General features: G+C 40.3%; 1 protein-coding gene across 2 annotated transcripts in view; it reads right to left on the bottom strand.

Annotated features, from left to right (window-relative positions):
• LOC124142332 (caspase-3-like) overlaps positions 1-19,750 on the bottom strand; it is a 150,573-nt gene extending 130,823 nt beyond the window's left edge. Inside the window, exons 1-2 of one of the 2 annotated variants that reach the window (XM_046510749.2) lie at positions 19,628-19,750; positions 7,895-7,943 (exon numbers count right to left, since the gene is read on the bottom strand). In XM_046510749.2, coding sequence (XP_046366705.2) covers positions 7,895-7,943; positions 19,628-19,679 — 101 coding nt within the window. In that variant the 5' untranslated portion in view covers positions 19,680-19,750. Of the gene's footprint in view, positions 1-7,894; positions 7,944-8,039; positions 9,303-19,627 lie in introns of those variants that run through there. The other variant, XM_046510748.2, reaches the window with a different exon arrangement.
• Positions 19,751-22,751: the final 3,001 nt, after the last annotated feature.

Below are 22,751 nucleotides of genomic sequence, written 5' to 3'. Positions count from 1 at the left end.
TCTATCCATTTAGTCTTTCCCTTTAAAGCAACTGACACAAGAAACTCCATACCACACAAAATCAATAATACAGATCTACAAAAACATACTTACAAATATTTTTACTTTTATTTCAACCAACCCATAAGAATTAGTTACCAGAAATCCATAAAACATACAATGAGAAAGTATTGCCCAAGCATCAAGCAAGTCATTCATCAAGCAAGTCATTCATCAAGCAACTCATTCATCAAGCAAGTCATTCATCAAGCATCACTCATACTTGAAACACATCCACTTTCTATTGAGCATCAGACAAAGATTGTTTTCAATTCTGGAGGATTATTTTTGTTGGTCGCACAGTGAGTGAGTGAGTGAGTATGTTTTACGCCGCTTTTAGCAATATTCCAGCAATAAAACGGCGGGGAGTTGGTCGCACAGAGTTACATAACCTTGTCTTGCATTAGATATGTGTTTCCCATGTAACTGTCTACTAGTTGTGTTGCGATTCACTAGTACGCCGGTGTATCGTCGACAAACTTTGCACGCTACGATACCCGAGACACTTAATTTGGCATCAGTTCACATTTAACCCCACATTGATTGTCCTTGTTGATCTCGCATCGATTTCAATTTGCAAGTACAAACTTTTTTTTCATTCCTAATAACTTCCTTGGTTATCTTTTGATTATAAACCGGCCTGATAACAAGACTGACAAGCTTTTCCTTGCTGCCTGTCATAATACAATACATAAACTTATTTGTTTTGGTATTTTATTTTTATAAAGAATCGTTGACTTGACTCAGTGTCATGTTGATGGGTCAATTGTCCTCCTTTACCTTCATAAATTAGTCTATAGACTCTATTCTCCGTTTAATGACCAGGTTTTCTGCACAAAATGTTGTATATGAAGTATCAAGATATGTATCGTATTGTGGCTCCTGTATCACGATATGTATCATATCGTGCGACACCTGATTCATGACATCCCTACTTATTAGTGTAACTGTCTCAATAATGTAGCTAGAGGCATGGGAGTGTCTGTGTTAAAGTTGTAATTCCCTGGGCCATAAATATAATATCAATGAGTCACCCAAACATTTCAACCAATGCATCGAAAAAGTTTGATAGGCTATTCAGATTGAATCTTAAAGTATCCCCAATTAAATGGGTCTGCCTAATAATCACCTCCAAAAGCATTTGTTGATGATGATGATGATGATGATGACGATGATGATGAAAATGATGATGATTATGATGAGCAATTTCACTATATCATAATTAAAGCCTAAGTAGTTTAGCTATAAATAATCAAGTCTGAACCAAACAATCCCGTGATTGCTATAATCACCTGCATTCCACACCATCAAGGTATGATGACGTGTAATTGACTACACCTGATCCATTTAGTTACACAACATGTAAGTAACGTGTCAATTATCCCAGCTGTCTGTAGATCTTATTTCATATTCTGCCATTCCAGCGGTTTGATTCCAGTTCCAGTGGCAGTTCTTAATTATGATAAGCATATGGTACTGGGACCTACTTTATTCCCTACAAGACAAACCCTTGGACAAAATGAATATACAAAAGTCATTACATATACATTAACTTTAATTTGTGATAGGATAAGGTATGATAAATTTCTCATGCATTAACATTTACATAACATAAAACACATCCCAGCTAACTGCATAACAATATATTACACCTTCCTATAGGTTCCGGTGTTAAACGTGTTAACTGTTACACTAAACTTACCACAGCAAACTGCATAGCAACTGCTTATACATCCCTGCACATTGCCCGTGTCAAATAACTAACATCCTAAGTTCCAACATAACCACGGCCTATTATCTACCCTTGGATATAACTCCCATCATACAAAAATCTACCTTCTGCCATGCCACAGGTTATCACATTTATCATCCTAGGGTGTTATTGGGTATAAAGCCTTCTAAATCTTCTACATCCAGCCTGGTTTGCAATATTGGTTAAGTGCCATAGCTATGTTTGGACATAAACTTGTGGACCACCACAGTGATCTGGCCACCAATCACACTGCATTTTTATCCACAGTAACCAATGGGAATTGGCAAGGTTTCACAGATGGAGGGGTATATGATCCACATGTAATTGAAACAATGTTGCACTATTCAGACTGTGTTACACAGGTTACACTTCATCACCATTGTTCATAAATTCATGATAAGCACTGAAAGATTTTATCTCATACAGCTCTCATGTCTAGGAAAAGAGTGCAAATAAACCAAGAAATTCTATTTTGCATGTCATGGGCTATAATTATTTACTGAGCTCTTCAACAACGACAAAAATGGCAGGCATACTGACACAAGAATTACTCATGTACACAAAGCCTAAACATCTTATCACAAACATAGTGAGGAACCCAAAGGCATATTTCCATTCTTAGAGAGCAACCATATTGTTTAACATTTAGGAGCTCAATTATTCTTAAAACTACAATCAGGTGTAACATCAGGTGTTCAATTATGTTTTATAAAAAAAAAAATCCTCCTGAAAATCAAATGTCATCATTTCTTCTTTAGGAAACACATTTCCAAATTTTAAAGTCCTGTTCACCAGTATAATCAATGAGTATATGGGTAAGACAATGTAAAAATATCGACAGAAAATTGCATTTTAGCGAAAATGGCAAATAAACTTTATGCATGACCTTCACTGTGACTTTGAACTTATACATAGGACACTCCTTTTCCAGATAAGCTGACCAGCAGCAGCCACGACAACTTTGTAACGATTAACTGAACATTCGGTGCAATGTGATATTCCCCACCCGTGCTCCTCCTTACAACTGAGAATTGTATTGTGTCACAACCTGACTATTGAGAATTGTATTGCATCACAACCTGACTATTGAGAATTGTATTGCATCACAACCTGACTATTGAGAATTGTATTGCATCACAACCTGACTATTGAGAATTGTATTGCATCACAACCTGACTATTGAGAATTGTATTGCATCACAACCTGACTATTGAGAATTGTATTGCATCACAACCTTACAGTTGAGAATTGTATTGCATCACAACCTGACTATTGAGAATTGTATTGCATCACAACCTCGACTAGACAAAAGTCTGTAAACATTTGGAGCGGCAAGGAAACGTTTAGACATACAGAACACTGATCAGTCATCAGTTGATCTTCTAACAAGTCCAGGGGAAATAACATCAATTTGCAAAACCCAGAACGCAACAAGGCTGCGGGGATGGACAACATATTTTATGAACATCTTCGATATGGTGGAAAATACCTTACAAAGTGTTTGTCAGAACTCTTTAACCTCGTTATTACATCTGGATACATTCCTGCCCAATGGAAAAGGGGCACTATCATTCCGATATTCAAGGGAGGCAACAAGTCTCGCGTGTTACCGGATTCCTATCAAGGTGTAACCCTATTGCCGTTATATACAAGGTATTTGAAGTCATTGTAAGCAGAAGAATCCCACAGCTCACCAACAGTAAATCCTTTCCATGTATACAACAATGTGGTTTCCAGAAAGGCGTTTCCTCCAGTGACACCTACTTTATTGTACAAGAATCAATACTTCATTATAAAGAGCGATCGGACGTCATCAACGTAGCCTTCCTAGACAGTTCAAAAGCGTTTATACAAGCTGTATCATCTTGGAATCCCAGATGCACTGTGGAGGATATTTGACAATAGCTACAAGTTCCTCGAGAGCAGCGTCCTTGTTAATAACACAAGATCATACTGGTTTCCGTTATCAAGAGGTGTTCGGCAAGGAAGCGTCCTGTCGGCAAAACTCTACCTGCTATACATAGATGAACTGTTACAGAAACTGTCCACCAGCAAACTTGGTGTAGTGATCTTGGATATCCATGTAATGGCACCCACTCAAGCGGACGATATAGCAATTGTTAGTCCAGTATCAGCAAATCTGCAGAAGATGGTGACCATCTGTGAAAGATATAGTTCAGACTGGCGGTTTACTTTCTCTCCCTCCAAGAGCCAGATTGTCAGATATAGTGACAGAAAAGCAGCTGCTTCTAGTGTTGTACTCTATGGACGCGATATCCCAGTGACAAATGAGCTTAAGCCCGTTGGTATTATATTGAACTCTGAATTTAACTCATGGGAGAGAACTCTGGAGAGCTGCTCGAAGATGAAAGCATCAGCCATGGCACTCGTCAAATCGGGACTGCATGAACGCGCTCTAAACCCCATGACAAGTTTAAAACTTATTAAGGCAGTTTGTATTCCAAAGGCTATGTTTGGGTGTGAACTCTGGTCGATGATTTCTAAGGCAGAAATTCTGGCTTTAGAAAGAGCACAGAGGTCCAAAATGGCACAGGGACTTCCACGTCATACTAGGTCTGACATAGTTAATGCTCTTCTCGGCTGGCTCCCCATAGAATCATTTATCAACATCAGGAAGCTATTCTTTCTTGGCCACCTCTGTAATTGTTCTAATCATCTGCTTTCTAAGAAGGTTTTTATGACTCGTATCTCCATGTATATACATAAGTGTTCATCCACAAGTATGGGCTTTGTCCCAGACATATGTCGCATCCTCCACCAGTATTCATTGTACTGTCATCTGGAGGCATTTCTTAGTTCCGGTACATTCCTGGAACGGAATATATGGAAAAGAACAGTCAAAGAAGCCGTGAATACTTTTGAAGTACGAGCATGGCGGGAAAGACTTTCATCAGACCCTGACACTGTGCACTTTAAGAGTATTCATCCGGATGTGACCCAACACGTGGCGTGGAGGATAGCTAGAGACTATCCTGAGCTAAAGGCAGCTGCCTGTTTTGTTGTCCACATGTGTGCGATGTGGAGACCGGGGAAATTACATGGTACCTGTACACATTGTGGTATTAACTACCATGACTTAATGAGTCACGTACTGTGCCACTGTGTGAGTAAGGAAACAATAAGAGAGAACTTATGGTGTGACATTGTGTGTAAAGGTCCGTTGACATCAGCGTTGAACTCCACAGCAAATCAGACTATGATCTTGTAGCTTGTTTGCTGTCCTGTAAGCCACCTTTGGATACTGATCCAGATACCAGTCGCTCTTACTCACGAAGTGTAATTCGAGGACTCTACCGTTTTCAATATATGGACGGAATTTACTAAGAAAATCCGTTACCACAGTGGTATATGGTGGTATTCTCTGACAATGTAATTATTGTCATGTAATTATCTTTAATATTATACCTTGTAACTCTCCTATGGAGGATTAAAAGTATATATATATATATATATATATATATATATAATGAAACAATTTATGAATAATTAACAAGTTATGCTGAAACAAACTGGTTCCTAACTTAGTTGTGAAATCAGTAAATGACCACACAAGACCAATGAATAATTGACAAGTTATACTGAAACAAATCAATGGATAATTAACAAGTTATACTGAAACAAACTGGTTCCTACAGAACTAAGTTGTGAAATCAGTAAATGACCACACAAGACCAATGAATAATTGACAAGTTATACTGAAACAAATCAATGGATAATTAACAAGTTATACTGACACAAACTGGTTCCTACAGAACTAAGTTGTGACATCAGTAAATGACCACACAAGATCAATGAATAATTAACAAGTTATACTGAAACAAATCAATGGATAATTAACAAGTTATACTGAAACAAACTGGTTCCTACAGAACTAAGTTGTGACATCAGTAAATGACCACACAAGATCAATGAATAATTAACAAGTCATACTACAACACAGTTTTAGGTTTACAGTTACAAAGGCAATACAAGGGGTCGTGTAAGTGGCAGCAGTCCTCTAGATGAGCCAGATTTAAGTCACTGTCAAATGTTACAGGCAGTCTCTGTTCTTGAATCCGGAATAGTGTTGTAAGCTGGCAAGAATTTGGTGTTTTCAGATATGTATCCATTCACACTAACCAAGTAGACAAGATGCAAGACAAGTTGTAAAAGGGTTCGAATCGCCCTTGTGTCGCGAGGTTCTGTCATTTTTTCTAGAAACGGTCCCATCACAAAACTTCTCAAATGATAAGTCTGTCATGCTCAAGTTTACTCATGGCAGATCACTCACTGCCAAATACTGCTAAAATCTTGCTTCAACAGCACTCAACATTTTACAAACGCTTCAATCTCTACTGCCAGATAACACAGTCCTTTGAGTTTGTTTCAGTGTGCCAGTCCTCTAAGTTGACTATTTGCAATCTAATGGTACAGCACACGTTTTTGAAGAACATGTTTGATAATTGAAAAGATCACATTTAATAATGTGTGTACAATTTGGAATTGTTTACCAAAACACACACTAGCAGACAAAAACATCAAACTTCTGAACCACACAGCTACAATTTTCTCTCCCTACATGCTGATATGTGGCACTCCATAAGCCTGCAGGTGACACATTAATAACAAAGTGGTTCTCATTACTGTTCTAACTGCGGTCCTTGCACACGTGTGGCAGTGACTAATCCCGAAGCCTTTTTCAGCAGAAATGCAGGGCTCAGTTTGTCTCCTTTCAAACTATTGTTTGAATGAACATAACAAGACTTAAAGAGAAAACAAGACATTCTTTTATAATCTTAGTGTTGATGTTATTGTGCTGGTGTGTTCGTGTGCGCTAGTGTTCATGTGTGCTAGTGTTAGTGTGTGCGTGTTAGTGTGTCCCTCGTCATTACAGTGCTGGAACATTGCTAAAAGCAGCGTAAAACAATACTCACTCATTCATTAGGTCAATAAAGTGAACATTTCCTGGAAAAACATCATTCACACCATCTCCGTTGTCACTCAATAACATGCCTTTACCTGTCATTGATATTCTTCATGTAATAATCAATCAGGGGCATGCATACATGGGCTTCACAATGAAACATAGTTGTCATGTCTCATCAGACACATGACATGTACCGTATTCGACGTAATAAGCGCCCCGCTCTAATAAGCTACCACGGCAATATTTGCCAATATATTGGCTAGTGAACAATCCCAATTAGCACCCTTCCGACTGATCAATGTACACAATTCGTGTTCATTTATTCGTGTATAATACGCACCCGTGTGTTATATGCACCCTTAATTACGGGCAATTAAATTCTGGAAAAATATATCTGTCATGTATAATACGCACAGACTTTTCTTTTGTATCATTTCAGGCTGTCAGCAGAAACCATAAAATTTACGATCTTTCGACTCTTTCACTGAAACTATATTCTAATAACAGCCCCCAATTTCTAATTTTAAGAGCGCCCTGGGCGCTTATTACGTCGAATACGATAATTGTTTAGCTAAATGCAAGCAGCTGTTCCTCTGTTTTCAGCAGACATTTTAGTCAGATAGGAATCAGAGAGAATTTCTTTTACTGCAAACTTTCAATCTGTAGGCCATGTTGGCAAGTTGGGTTTAACATGGCTTTAAACTGTGTTTCTGTTCTGTCATGACGTATCAGCTTCAACAATACAGATCCAAACAAAGCACTACAACTCTAATAGATCAAAGGGTTAACCAGCCAGACTACTGATCACCTTACAAAATACGTATTTGCCGTATTAAGTGCCCTGCTCCAATAAGCACCCACAGACCTACTTCTATTCCAGTCTGTAAGTACTCTTTGTAAGTGCCCCAGTATAAGGCTGAAACTTTACATGACAGTCCATATTTCTTGTGCATATTGCAGATGTTTACAGAAACATCAGCGTAGAAGTGTCATATAACTCTCTGTCTAGAAACTATTATCTAAAAAGTCTTAGTTTGAACTGATATTGTTCATTCCCACTCAATCTCTGAAAATAAATTTAACTTATTGTGTATGGTTTTAATACGCACCACGATTTGTCAATTTTCTAATCGCCTGGGGCAAATACATTACATGAACAAGCAGACAAATCTTACCTGACTGTGGACAAGGTAGTATGAGACCCATATTTGTCGGATTGTAAATCTGAAACACAACAGAGGATAACGTTAATGTTAAATGAGTTACTATTAAAAATATAAATGTTTTGAAAGACAAAATCAATAAAAGACAAACACTTACAATAATCCCAACGAGGAGCACTATGATCCCGAGGCTCTGGCAGAATCTCTTGTGACCGAGATATTTTTGGCTTAACACGTTTAGGATCTTTTTTTCGACCTAAACGACTTTTAGAGCTGGCTTTGCTATCCTTACTTGGACCCACATCATTTTGAGTTTTACTTGACTTGACTTGAGACTTTGTGGGGTTATCCTTTATTCGATCTACCTCCTTCCTCGTTTTATTTGACCGTTCTTGAGGATGTGCTTGATTAGCCCTTGTTCGATCCACACTATCTCGACTCCTGTTTGGCAGTTCTTGAGAATGTGATGCACTATCTGATTTTTTATGGAATTCCCCTCGGCTGTGACTTGACCTGTCTTTAGATTTGATCGTGCTGTTCCCAACTCGATGCAAATCATCTCGGCTTTGAGTTTCACGGTCGTGTATATATGGCATGGAAACCCTGATCACATCATCGCGACTTCGACTTAAGTAAGCATGATCTCTGAGATTTCCATCTCTGTTTCTTCCAACGCGATCTCTGGAGCCAGATCTACGATGTTGTACTGCATCCTCTCCTTTCCACCGTTCTGGAGTGGAATCATTGTAACGCAGAGGCACACGGTCGTACATCTGTGGCGTACGATCTCGAGGTCTGGATCCTCTGTGTTCTGATCTCCGTAACCTCTCACCGGATGTATAATCATCACTACTACTTGTATAAGACTGCAGAGCTATAATCTCAGGTCTTCGCAATTTTAAATGGTTCATGCTTGGAATCTGATCTGATGTTTGAGACGAGGTGTAATCGTCACTGCTACTGTATGTCTGTGGTAATATCCGATGTGTCCGCCGGGACTTATCATTGTACGAAGTTGGTATCCGATCTTTTGCACGAGATGATGTGTAATCATCACTGCTACTGTAGGCTGACGGTAACCTGTCAATAGTCTCATATGAGTGATCTCGGGATCTACTACCCTTTCGAGAATGTACATCCTGGTCTCGAGGTTGTGAGTCTTTGTCCCGAGACTTTGATCTGTGTTCACGAAACCTTGGGCTATGGTCTCTATTCCTTGAACCATGGTCTCGTGATCTGTCTTCCTGGTATCGCCCTCCACTAGCTCTGTTACTCATTATTGAGTACCTCTTGTTTAACAATCCCTTACATTCCAACCTGTTTCACTCCCTTGTCTTGAACAAACACTTGTCTGTGTAATACGGCAGATATCAACCTGCATGATGTGCTGTAAGCATTATGCTTGCAGTGTAAGAATATAGGTATCTCATAGAGCTGGTAACACATGGCACACACCAAATATCATTTCTATTCAAATTGTCAAGGCCATATTGGATAGTTTTATGTTTCATGACCGTATGCAAGCATACATGAAAATCGTGTATCTGAGATATTGATATTTTATGTAGGTCAAAAATGAATTCCATTAGGAAAGAATTAAACACTAACAGCTTGTTCTCATAATCATAAAAAAATATTTAAAAATAAAAACTATATTTTCACACTTTATCTGGAAAGATTATATCTATTATAACAAATTTGTATGTTTGTTTTAGTGCTAAAAATTCAAACATCTTAAATTCCATATTAACCTCAAAGAATAAAAAATTACAATTTTCAATCTTTTATTCAAAACTAAAATACAAATTTGTATTTTTGTTCTAATGCTAAAGTTTCAAACATCTTAAAACACATAAAACAGCTTCTGTAAAAGGAAGTGATTATTGACATTAAATATTAATATAATATGGTTTTCTCATATGTCAGCGAATGTGAACGCACGTATTCCACAAAATTCATTTTGTATTGACACACTGTTAATGAATAAGGGTTGTACCTTCTAAGTCACCATACACTTGCACTATAAATTGAAATGCTGCAGAGAGACTTAATGACACTCCCTGACTGAGCCACAAAGGCCAGCAACATTTCAGGAAAATGTCAATGTCGCACAATCATAATTCCGCTATTTATCATGGTTGGTGTTTAAGTATTGTATCCACATCTGTCAATACTGTGTATAATATCCTGAATAGCCGAGGAGATCAATTTGTCAATATGGCCATCAAACATTTGATTGACACTTCAAAGATGGCAAATCATGCTATTGATAAATTAATAGATAAAAAACAAAACATGCGTACACTTTAGCATTACAGGTCCATTGGATTTTTAATAAATGTTCACTGCCTCAAAAGACTATACTGACATGATGTTCGACATGCAGCTCACCTGGACTTGTCAATTGTCTCATATCATTGTATCACAGATGTTTACAAAATGGTTCAGTCGTTAAAGATACTTGACCGAAAAGGGATTTTCAATACAGCTATCATGGCAGTTCATACAAAACTTTTGTATAACATTGGATAGTTCCCAAATGCACAATGCCATCAACTATTACAAAGAATAATTCTGAATTTTATGAATAACACATGAGCGTATTCAATCTTATTTTCAAGGCTTGTTAATTTCCATTAACATAATTATCATAATGATCCGCCACACACAGTGCTGATTCTCACTCCACAGTTATGAACATTAGGCCAAACCAACTTAATTACTTGTTTTACAATTTGTCATCCAAAAAACACAAAGGAAGGAGAAAATATTTAACTAAAAATCACTTTTTGACAACAACAAAAACACAGGAAAAATCTTATACTACAAAGTATTTTCTTGTGTAAAATATGAAGTAGGATTCATTGGTTTGGTTGAAAAATTCTTTTTTGTGTAAACTGCACCCAAAAAAATTGTTTTAGTGAATCTTTGCTCAGCAAGTGGGAGAGAAAATTGTATGTGTGATTTCCTGATAGAATATTGTTGGAACAGCACTAAGCCCCCCACACATGTGATGATGCAGTTATCATGATATAACATTTATACCACCGGTAAGTTTTCCTATAATAATTAGATCCACATCAAGTGCTTTTAAGAGTTATCATGGTGTAATATTTATACATCATTTCATATAATTATAGTTTAGCAAGTAATACTTATCATCAGGTAAAATGTACCTATAAAATATCAGTAGTTTCAGTTATAGCTTTTTAGATAGATGCTAGCCTAAGGTAACGGGAGCGCATCTCCTAGACATACTATTCAATAAGACAAGAGTTATGTCTACATAGTTTAATAGATTTGAAGTTTTTAGATAAATGCTAGCCTAAGGTATGAAGATCCACTCTCCCAGACAACAGATAGGGAGTATGGCAAGCCGTTTTCACATTTATTACGGAATTACAGATATCTTCAATTGTTTTAAAGATATCTTGAATTGAATTGAAGATATCTTGAATGGAATTGAAGATATCTTAAATGCAGATAATTGTAGATATCAAAAAATAATTAAAGATATCTTAAAGGCATTTCTGATATCCATATTACAATTACTGATATCTTACAATGTTACGATGTTATCAACAAATTAGTTTGTGATATCTCTAAATGTATTTAAGATATCATTAAACAATTACCATTCTAGTGTACATAAATATATTAGAAATAAATTCAAGATATCTTAAATTCAATTCAAGATATCTTGAAATAAGTTATACATATCCACAAATGCATTACAGATATCTTAAATTCAATTAGAGATATCTTTAATTCAATTAGGCAGCTGTGTTATACACAGTTAGATGTCCAAGTAGCACCAAGATAGAAGGCAGGCAGCTGTGTTATACAGAGTGAGATGTCCAAGGAGCACCAAAATAGCAGGCAGGCAGCTGTGTTATACAGAGTTGGATGTCCAAGTAGCACCAAGATAGCAGGCAGGCAGCTGTGTTATACACAGTTAGATGTCCAAGTAGCACCAAGATAGCAGGCAGGCAGCTGTGTTATACAGAGTGAGATGTCCACATAGCACCAAAATAGCAGACAGGCAGCTGTGTTATACACAGTTGGATGTCCAAGTAGCACCAAGATAGCAGGCAGCCAGCTGTGTTATACACAGTTAGATGTCCAAGTAGCACCAAGATAGCAGGCAGGCAGCTGTGTTATACACAGTTAGATGTCCAAGGAGCACCAAGATAGCAGGCATGCAGCTGTGTTATACAGAGTTAGATGTCCACATAGCACCAAGATAGCAGGCAGGCAGCTGTGTTATACAGAGTTAGATGTCCACATAGCACCAAGATAGCAGGCAGGCAGCTGTGTTATACAGAGTTAGATGTCCAAGGAGCACCAAGATAGCAGGCAGGCAGCTGTGTTATACACAGTTAGATGTCCAAGTAGCACCAAGATAGCAGGCAGGCAGCTGTGTTATACACAGTTAGATGTCCAAGTAGCACCAAGGCAGCAGGCAGGCAGCTGTGTTATACACAGTTAGATGTCCAAGTAGCACCAAGACAGCAGGCAGGCAGCTGTGTTATACACAGTTAGATGTCCAAGGAGCACCAAGATAGCAGGCAGGCAGCTGTGTTATACAGAGTTAGATGTCCAAGTAGCACCAAGATAGCAGGCAGGCAGCTGTGTTATACACAGTTAGATGTCCAAGTAGCACCAAGACAGCAGGCAGGCAGCTGTGTTATACACAGTTAGATGTCCAAGGAGCACCAAGATAGCAGGCAGGCAGCTGTGTTATACAGAGTTAGTTGTCCAAGGAGCACCAAGATAGCAGGCAGGCAGCTGTTTTATACACAGTTAGATGTCCAAGTAGCACCAAGACAGCAGGCAGGCAGCTGTGTTATACACAGTTAGATGTCCAAGGAGCACCAAGATAGCAGGCAGGCAGCTGTGTTATACACAGTTAGATGTCCAAGTAGCACCAAGATAGCAGGCAGGCAGCTGTGTTATACAGAGTTAGATGTCAGAGTAGCACCAAGACAGCAGGCAGGCAGCTGTGTTATACACAGTTAGATGTCCAAGGAGCACCAAGATAGCAGGCAGGCAGCTGTTTTATACACAGTTAGATGTCCAAGTAGCACCAAGATAGCAGGCAGGCAGCTGTGTTATACACAGTTAGATGTCCAAGGAGCACCAAGATAGCAGGCAGGCAGCTGTGTTATACAGAGTAAGATGTCCAAGTAGCACCAAGATAGCAGGCAGGCAGCTGTGTTATACACAGTTAGATGTCCAAGTAGCACCAAGACAGCAGGCGGGCAGCTGTGTTATACAGAGTTAGATGTCCAAGGAGCACCAAGACAGCAGGCAGGCAGCTGTGTTATACACAGTTAGATGTCCAAGGAGCACCAAGATAGCAGGCAGGCAGCTGTGTTATACAGAGTGAGATGTCCAAGTAGCACCAAGATAGCAGGCAGGCAGCTGTTTTATACACAGTTAGATGTCCACATAGCACCAAGATAGCAGGCAGGCAGCTGTTTTATACACAGTTAGTTGTGGGAAAAGCACCAAGACAGCAGGCAGGCAGCTGTGTTATACACAGTTAGATGTCCAAGTAGCACCAAGATAGCAGGCAGGCAGCTGTGTTATACAGAGTTAGATGTCTAAGGAGCACCAAGACAGCAGGCAGGCAGCTGTGTTATACACAGTTAGATGTCCAAGTAGCACCAAGACAGCAGGCAGGCAGCTGTTTTATACACAGTTAGATGTCCAAGTAGCACCAAGACAGCAGGCAGGCAGCCGTTTTATACACAGTTAGATGTCCAAGTAGCACCAAGATAGCAGGCAGGCAGCTGTGTTATACACAGTTAGATGTCCAAGTAGCACCAAGACAGCAGGCAGGCAGCTGTGTTATACAGAGTTAGATGTCCAAGGAGCACCAGGATAGCAGGCAGGCAGCTGTGTTATACACAGTTAGATGTCCAAGTAGCACCAAGATAGCAGGCAGGCAGCTGTGTTATACACAGTTAGATGTCCAAGTAGCACCAAGATAGCAGGCAGGCAGCTGTTTTATACACAGTTAGTTGTGGGAAAAGCACCAAGACAGCAGGCAGGCAGCTGTGTTATACACAGTTAGATGTCCAAGTAGCACCAAGATAGCAGGCAGGCAGCTGTGTTATACAGAGTTAGATGTCTAAGGAGCACCAAGATAGCAGGCAGGCAGCTGTGTTATACACAGTTAGATGTCCAAGTAGCACCAAGATAGCAGGCAGGCAGCTGTTTTATACACAGTTAGATGTCCAAGTAGCACCAAGATAGCAGGCAGGCAGCTGTTTTATACACAGTTAGATGTCCAAGTAGCACCAAGATAGCAGGCAGGCAGCTGTGTTATACACAGTTAGATGTCCAAGTAGCACCAAGACAGCAGGCAGGCAGCTGTGTTATACAGAGTTAGATGTCCAAGGAGCACCAGGATAGCAGGCAGGCAGCTGTGTTATACACAGTTAGATGTCCAAGGAGCACCAAGACAGCAGGCAGGCAGCTGTTTTATACACAGTTAGATGTCCAAGTAGCACCAAGATAGCAGGCAGGCAGCTGTTTTATACACAGTTAGATGTCCAAGTAGCACCAAGATAGCAGGCAGGCAGCTGTGTTATACACAGTTAGATGTCCAAGTAGCACCAAGATAGCAGGCAGGCAGCTGTGTTATACACAGTTAGATGTCCAAGTAGCACCTGGATAGCAGGCAGGCAGCTGTTTTATACAGAGTTACTTGTGGGAAAAGCACCAAGATAGCAGGCAGGCAGCTGTGTTATACAGAGTTGGATGTCCAAGTAGCACCAAGATAGCAGGCAGGCAGCTGTTTTATACACAGTTAGATGTCCAAGGAGCACCAAGACAGCAGGCAGGCAGCTGTTTTATACACAGTTAGATGTCCAAGTAGCACCAAAATAGCAGGCAGGCAGCTGTGTTATACACAGTTAGATGTCCAAGTAGCACCAAGACAGCAGGCAGGCAGCTGTGTTATACACAGTTAGATGTCCAAGTAGCACCAAGATAGCAGGCAGGCAGCTGTGTTATACAGAGTTAGTTGTGGGAAAAGCACCAAGATAGCAGGCAGGCAGCTGTGTTATACACAGTTAGATGTCCAAGGAGCACCAAGACAGCAGGCAGGCAGCTGTTTTATACACAGTTAGATGTCCAAGTAGCACCAAAATAGCAGGCAGGCAGCTGTGTTATACCCAGTTAGATGTCCAAGTAGCACCAAGACAGCAGGCAGGCAGCTGTGTTATACACAGTTAGATGTCCAAGTAGCACCAAGATAGCAGGCAGGCAGCTGTGTTATACACAGTTAGATGTCCAAGTAGCACCAAGATAGCAGGCAGGCAGCTGTGTTATACACAGTTAGATGTCCAAGTAGCACCAAGATAGCAGGCAGGCAGCTGTGTTATACACAGTTAGATGTCCAAGTAGCACCAAGATAGCAGGCAGGCAGCTGTTTTATACACAGTTAGATGTCCAAGTAGCACCAAGATAGCAGGCAGGCAGCTGTGTTATACACAGTTAGATGTCCAAGTAGCACCAAGATAGCAGACAGGCAGCTGTGTTATACACAGTTAGATGTCCAAGTAGCACCAAGATAGCAGGCAGGCAGCTGTGTTATACACAGTTAGATGTCCAAGTAGCACCAGGATAGCAGGCAGGCAGCTGTTTTATACAGAGTTACTTGTGGGAAAAGCACCAAGATAGCAGGCAGGCAGCTGTGTTATACACAGTTAGATGTCCAAGTAGCACCAAGATAGCAGACAGGCAGCTGTGTTATACACAGTTAGATGTCCAAGTAGCACCAAGATAGCAGGCAGGCAGCTGTGTTATACACAGTTAGATGTCCAAGTAGCACCAGGATAGCAGGCAGGCAGCTGTTTTATACAGAGTTACTTGTGGGAAAAGCACCAAGATAGCAGGCAGGCAGCTGTGTTATACACAGTTAGATGTCCAAGTAGCACCAAGATAGCAGGCAGGCAGCTGTGTTATACACAGTTAGATGTCCAAGTAGCACCAAGATAGCAGGCAGGCAGCTGTGTTATACACAGTTAGATGTCCAAGGAGCACCAAGATAGCAGGCACACAGCTGTGTTATACAGAGTGTTTTAGTGATTCTGTGATCAAAAACACTGCAATGGATTGCAGTCAAGTTTTTAAATGCTTTCTTTGTTGTCTCCAACTGCCATGACAGCTGTCTGCACATCTACCGCAGTCTGTACAATGTCATACATTGCTCATGCACATGTCATTGATTGGGAAGTATTAATAAATACACTTACAATGATCACAATTTAATAAAAACATCAACCTTTCATAGCAGACAGCTCCACTGACATTACTTCAAGACAGACTACAAGGGCGAATCCAGCATTTTGTAATGGGAGGGGTCCAAAACATCAAAATCCTCTCAGTCAATTTTACTGCCTACAACATACCACATTCTGGTTTTCAAAACTGTGGAGTCTGGACCCCCTGGACCCACCTCTGGATCCACCGATGGACTACATGACTATGCTTTAAAAATCAGTCAATTTTGAATCAGTCATACAGTCCGTAACAGTAGTTTTATGGCTCCATGGAGGATCCAGGTGAGAATAGATCCCCAGTCACCTATACTTGTTGTTAGACCTGGTGGTCAGGCTTTGGGACTTGAATGATTGCCTGTCATTGTACCCGACAGTGTGGATTATATCAATCACTGCTTCAGTGACTTGATTATTTACATCATGTAGCTGGAATATTGCTGGATGCAATGTTAAACAAAAAACAAATGGTAGGCAACATTTTTTTTATGTGTTGGTTTACAGATTTTCAAACTCATTTCAAAAGTGAGGAAGGCAAATTAAAAAAACAACCCCAAAAACTCACATTTTTTCAAGAATTTTGTCCTAAAAGGGTAGTCATGGTGAAGTGCATGAAAGAAGCTGCCATTTTGGCAGCATGGGCGATGATTAAACTGGTGACCTTTGCACTTTGCGTTGACACGCTTTGATGGTATTAGAGAAGGATCACAGCGAGAAATATCAGAGTAAACCGTAAACCAAGAAATAAAAAAAATGTTGCCTTATCATTCATATGTTTTAACTCTCATGTCTTTACAAAGACTTCCTATTGGTACAAAATAATTCCATGCAAAGTTTGGAAATATTTTCAAGAGATAATAATTATATTTGTACCCTTACTAGCAATGTGTGCTTACGTGTTTCAGCCAATGTGTAACATGAGGTAAATTCAGGCAATCTATAAATTGATGCTTCAAGTCAGATTTTACAGGTGCTTCCAGAAACTGACAGATGTCGAGGTTTCATATTCCTCGTCGGAACACACAATGAGGTGGCGGTCCAACACAGACACTTTTTGCAATGGGAGTAGATGAACTCATGATCAAAACTACATCATACTCAGGATAATTAAACCTGAAATTAAAAAAAAATCTTGGATTTTTTATATTTATAAGAAATATAATGCAAATACAAGCTTAGACACATATACAGCTACCTTATTAAAGCAGTGTTCCCACTGCCTTTGCCAACTGGTGGACTGCCAACTCTAAAAATTACCAGTCCCCCCTAATTTCTGTCAGTCCCAACTTCAACAAACGTATGAAAATGACCTTGTTATATTTTTTCAAGATCATGTTCAATACAATGATGTCATTTCTGAAGTAACTTAGTTAGATCTCCAGGTCATTCACACAAAGTTCAGACAAACTTCTCTCTTTGTTTTAATATTTATAGATGAAGTCACTACAAAAACATCTTAAACCTTGAAGAAAAGGGAAATGTTATATTTTTGCACTAACAATAGACAGGGGGAAAACCCTGATGGTAACAGATAAGCTGACTTCTTTCGAACAATATACTTATATGAATATTTCCGACGTTCCTTTCAACAACAAAGATTTATAAGTTACTTTATTTGTCAGTCCACAGGGACTGACAGTCACATGAATTAATAGTCCAAGCCTAATTTACCTGTAGGGGCATGGGTGGCTCAGTCATCTAAAGCGCCGCGATTCGCTGTGCAGGGTTGCATCCCTTGGACACGCCAGGAACCTATGATTGTGGGTTCGAATCCTGGTTCGCCCCAATTATGTTTCTAGGTTTGTCAGCACCATACCCATGCTCGTGGGTTTCATCGAAGTGGTAAAAGTCTGAGACCAGCATCACTTCGGGCTTTCCTCCCACATTAAGCTGACACGCCATAACATAACTGGAATAATGTTAAAAGCAGCGTTAAACCCAAATCACTCACTCACTCACTCACTAATATACCCGTAAAAAAAGATTTAATTATCGGTAAACAGAAACACTGTAAAGTACATTCAGTAACAAATCACTTAGCAACAGAAACAAATATCCAGTTTATTGTTGCGTCTGGTATACCACTTAATTTGTCTTGGCATCCAAAAAAACAACTCTTGAGACATATCAGAGGACACTGCTGGTACAAGCACATTCATCGGGGATGTTCACATGCATTGCATGACTAGGCATGCTCATAAGCTTAGGGCTAAATTTTTAATTAATTTGCAAGAAGAATAGACGAAAAATATATTTCAACATTGAATTGTTGGAATCCACGTAGCAGATAAACATTCATGGCATCCAGCGTGGCATCCAGCGTGGCATCCAGCGTACTGCATAACAGGGATCGGCATCCAGCGTACTGCACTGCATCATCCAGAATACTGCTGGATCGGCATCTAGCGTACTGCATCATCCAGAATACTGCATAACAGGGATCGGCATCCAGTGTACTGCACTGCATCATCCAGAATACTGCTGGATCGGCATCTAGCGTACTGCATCATCCAGAATACTGCATAACAGGGATCGGCATCTAGCGTACTGCATCATCCAGAATACTGCATAACAGGGATCGGCATCTAGCGTACTGCATCATCCAGAATACTGCATAACAGGGATCGGCATCCAGCGTACTGCACTGCATCATCCAGAATACTGCTGGATCGGCATCTAGCGTACTGCATCATCCAGAATACTGCATAACAGGGATCGGCATCCAGCGTACTGCACTGCATCATCCAGAATACTGCATAACAGGGATCGGCATCCAGCGTACTGCACTGCATCATCCAGAATACTGCATAACAGGGATCGGCATCCAGCGTACTGCACTGCATCATCCAGAATACTGCTGGATCGGCATCTAGCGTACTGCATCATCCAGAATACTGCATAACAGGGATCGGCATCCAGCGTACTGCACTGCATCATCCAGAATACTGCATAACAGGGATCGGCATCCAGCGTACTGCACTGCATCATCCAGAATACTGCTGGATCGGCATCTAGCGTACTGCATCATCCAGAATACTGCATAACAGGAATCGGCATCTAAATCATCATCCAGAATACCGCTGGATCGGAATCCAGCGTACTATAAGGGGGTTGGCACCCTGTATTTTTAAACTTGTATCTTAATTATGGCACCAGTGGAAAACATTAATATGAAAATAACATTGTGTTAACATGTTCACATAAATGTCATAACATACGGATTACCAACGGACTACTACCTGATTAATCACTCAATATCTCATTGTGCACACAGCTGGTAACAAATAGATTGCAACTCGGACATCATCAAGCGTCGATAAGAAATGTGCTCATGCGTAACCAAACAGATTCCACACTGACCGGCACAATATGAGGCTTATAGCACAGGAGACGCATTCCCGTCGGTCGATACATGGTATTAACGCCCTCTGCTTCGATATTTGTCATATCTCACCTTCCACATCTTCTGGGGGGTCGACTGTCGAACTGGCAGCTCTATCCTCCATGTGTTTTTTTGGGATATAGTTGCAATTGTATTACAACTCTGTTTAATGACAGGCAACTAAGGAAGTAGTCGTCTGCTATTTTCGCCGAGGATGATGGGTGTCATAATATACAGCTTACGTAACGACTTCTTACAGGTCAACAAGCGTGTGTGTTTTTGTTGTTGTTTTTTGAGTAGTCGTTTAGCATTAGTGAATTCGGTTATTTTTTAAATATTTCTTTCGATAACTTTTAGAAATCTCACATAGCTATGAGACAGGAGAAACTTACAATGTAAAGTTACTAAAGCTAAAATAAATATAAAGTATTATATACTTATAAGGAAAATACTATAAATTTCATTAATGAGATATTGTCTGTGATGTACCGCAATATTTGAAATATGTCCTCATTGTGTACATTCAGCCTTGTTGTGTGACAGCCTGCACTGGGTCAGCGGCTTATGGAGGCGACCACACCATGTCCGTGTCGGAGCGTACTTGTTGTTACCCTGCCTGGCGCTCGGCATTGCGAGGCTAAAACAAGGACTGGTCGGCTCGGAGGCAGTATACTGTGTCTTAGTGGGGTATTCATGTTAAACTGCGGCATGGTATCTGAGTGGGCTCTCACTATATTTCGGCATCAGTCCGGACTAGTACAAGCACACACGCACACACATGCACACGCATGCACACACAGACACACACACACACGAACGAATAACGAACCCACTGGAAATACGGTATCTTATTTTTGTTACACCAAGTCTGAATAACGAAACCGGTGCTGGTTTGTTTTTCGTTATTCAAAAGTACTGAATAACTAAACAGCTTTTGGATGATGATGTAAGACGAACCTGCTGTCATATATTAAAGGAGTTTCAATGTATTTGATCACATTACTGCAGTTGTTTAATATACAGCCTTTGAATAACGAACCCGGTGCTGGCTTGTTTTTCGTTATTCGAAAAACGAATAACGAACCGGCTGCTAATTTCAGGCCCCTCAGCTTTGGCCCCTCAGCTTTCAACGAGTTTTGTTTGCTGTATAAGTATCAGTCAGGCAGATCACTCCGTTCTACAATGTCAATTATCCATTGTGGGTAATACAAGTATATATACATATATGAAATGTAAAGTATGTACAACATGTTGTAACTTAGTGTTGTGACACAAAGGCATTAAGTGGTGTAGGTGCACATACGCATCGCCCGTGAAGATCCGGTGTTATCGGCTTTTTGGTTAGAGCTTGAAGAAGAAGGTGATGACACAATCAATCTCATTAAAATCAGACCTTAGTTCTCGCTACCGCTAAACAAAGCTTTGCTTAGCGGTAGCGAGAACTAAGGTCTGATTTTAATGAGATTGTGACACAATGTGTGTGACTTGTACTCAAAGCGAAGGCACCAGTGAAGATCCGGGGCAGAACAGGTCTGCGGCAACCCATGCTTCCTATAAAAGGCGACAGTGCTTGTGAGAGGCGACTAACGGGATCGGGTGGTCAGACACGCTGACTTGGTTAATGCATGTCATCGTATCCAAATTACGAAGTTCGATGCCTATGATGTCAATACCTGAATTGTCTGGTCTAGACTCGATTATTTACAGACCGCAGTCATATAGCTGGAATAGTGTTAAATGCGGCGTTAAACAACAAACAACATGGGCATCTGCATGGGAGTTGTCCTTTCATGATGTGTTTGTTTGTTTGTTTGTTAAACGGCGCACTCAGTAATATTCCATCAGTAAGGAAATCAGTAAGGAAACTGAATTTCTTAAAATATATTTGTCGGATTCTAAGTAAAATATCCATTGTGTTTTGTTTATATTGCCATACCGATGATACGGTATTCATAAATGTTGTGAGATTGCTTTAACGCTGCTTGGTATTTGAGATGCATGGTGCTAGCGCTTGGGACTACCCACGAACACTTCACCGCATAACAGGGTGTTTTCTAGCATAGGAAAAACGAACAATTGTTTATTTTACAAAATATATCACAACCGAGTTTCTGCATATTCACGAAATGTGTTTTACAAAGTATATACTTCTACGTACTCCACATACGTTAGTGCCACGTGGGGATGCCGGGGTTCGATTTAACCATATTAAACACGCACCGGCAAGTGCAACCTGATACTGAAAAATGCAACCTATTATTTTTCTCTATAACACCCTGTGCATGTCTAAATTTAAAAAGATTCTGACTGACTTGTCAAGAAGGTTTTATTTCTATAGTTAACAGGTTCCGTTATGAGTGCAAACTGGTTTCGTCTGGTGCAGCAAGGCTGTGGTGAATATGGTTCACACGCCGCCCGGGTGCAGTATGGCACGCCATTAAACCAAGTCGCCGCGCCTGATGACCATCCTATCTGTCTATTCGCCTCTTACGACCACATTTTCGTCAAATAAACACGTTGACTAAACATGGACAGAGTTCCGAATGAACGCGCATTTTGCAGGGATACACGTCTACATGGCACGCGATATAATGCTCAGTCATGCAAACATGTATCGGACGCGCCATACGAATGTTTACAACTGCGTCCTTGAAATGTAGCATTCAAAACTGCGATGCCTCGTCGTAATTCCGGGGTAGAATTGGTCCCCAGTACCATACGCTTGTCGCTGGAGTCAACTAGATGGTCTGACTATTATTGTTGGTTGTGGTGCCGGACGTTAAACATGCTTTTTAGATTCAATATTAAAATGACGCCGTGACTATTGATGACATCAGCGTAAAAGATTTACCTCACATACAGCAATGTTCCAGCTTTATGACGACCGCCCGTAAATAATCCAGTCTGGACCAGACAATCCAGTGATTGAGATTGTGAACAACCCACAAGCAGTCTGGGAATGAAACAGTGACACTTAAGCCACAGTCACAGAGTCTGAGAAATACAATGGACATACTGCCCACATACAAATGTTCCCATCAACATCTGATGGAGTGAGCAAGTAGGTATTGTTTGAAAGAATCAGTCTCAAGTAGAGAGTCCCACTAATCTAGACAAAGTTACATTCATAATATTCCATGTCTGTGTTTGCAGAAACAGGGAGAACTTTAGGTACAACACACTTTGAAGCTGCCAG

This window comes from Haliotis rufescens, unplaced genomic scaffold (assembly GCF_023055435.1).
Source record: "Haliotis rufescens isolate VD_foot unplaced genomic scaffold, xgHalRufe1.0.p SCAF_11, whole genome shotgun sequence".
NCBI lineage: Eukaryota > Metazoa > Mollusca > Gastropoda > Lepetellida > Haliotidae > Haliotis > Haliotis rufescens.
Note: the sequence above shows the minus strand (reverse complement) of the source record. Positions and strands in the feature narration are given on the sequence as shown.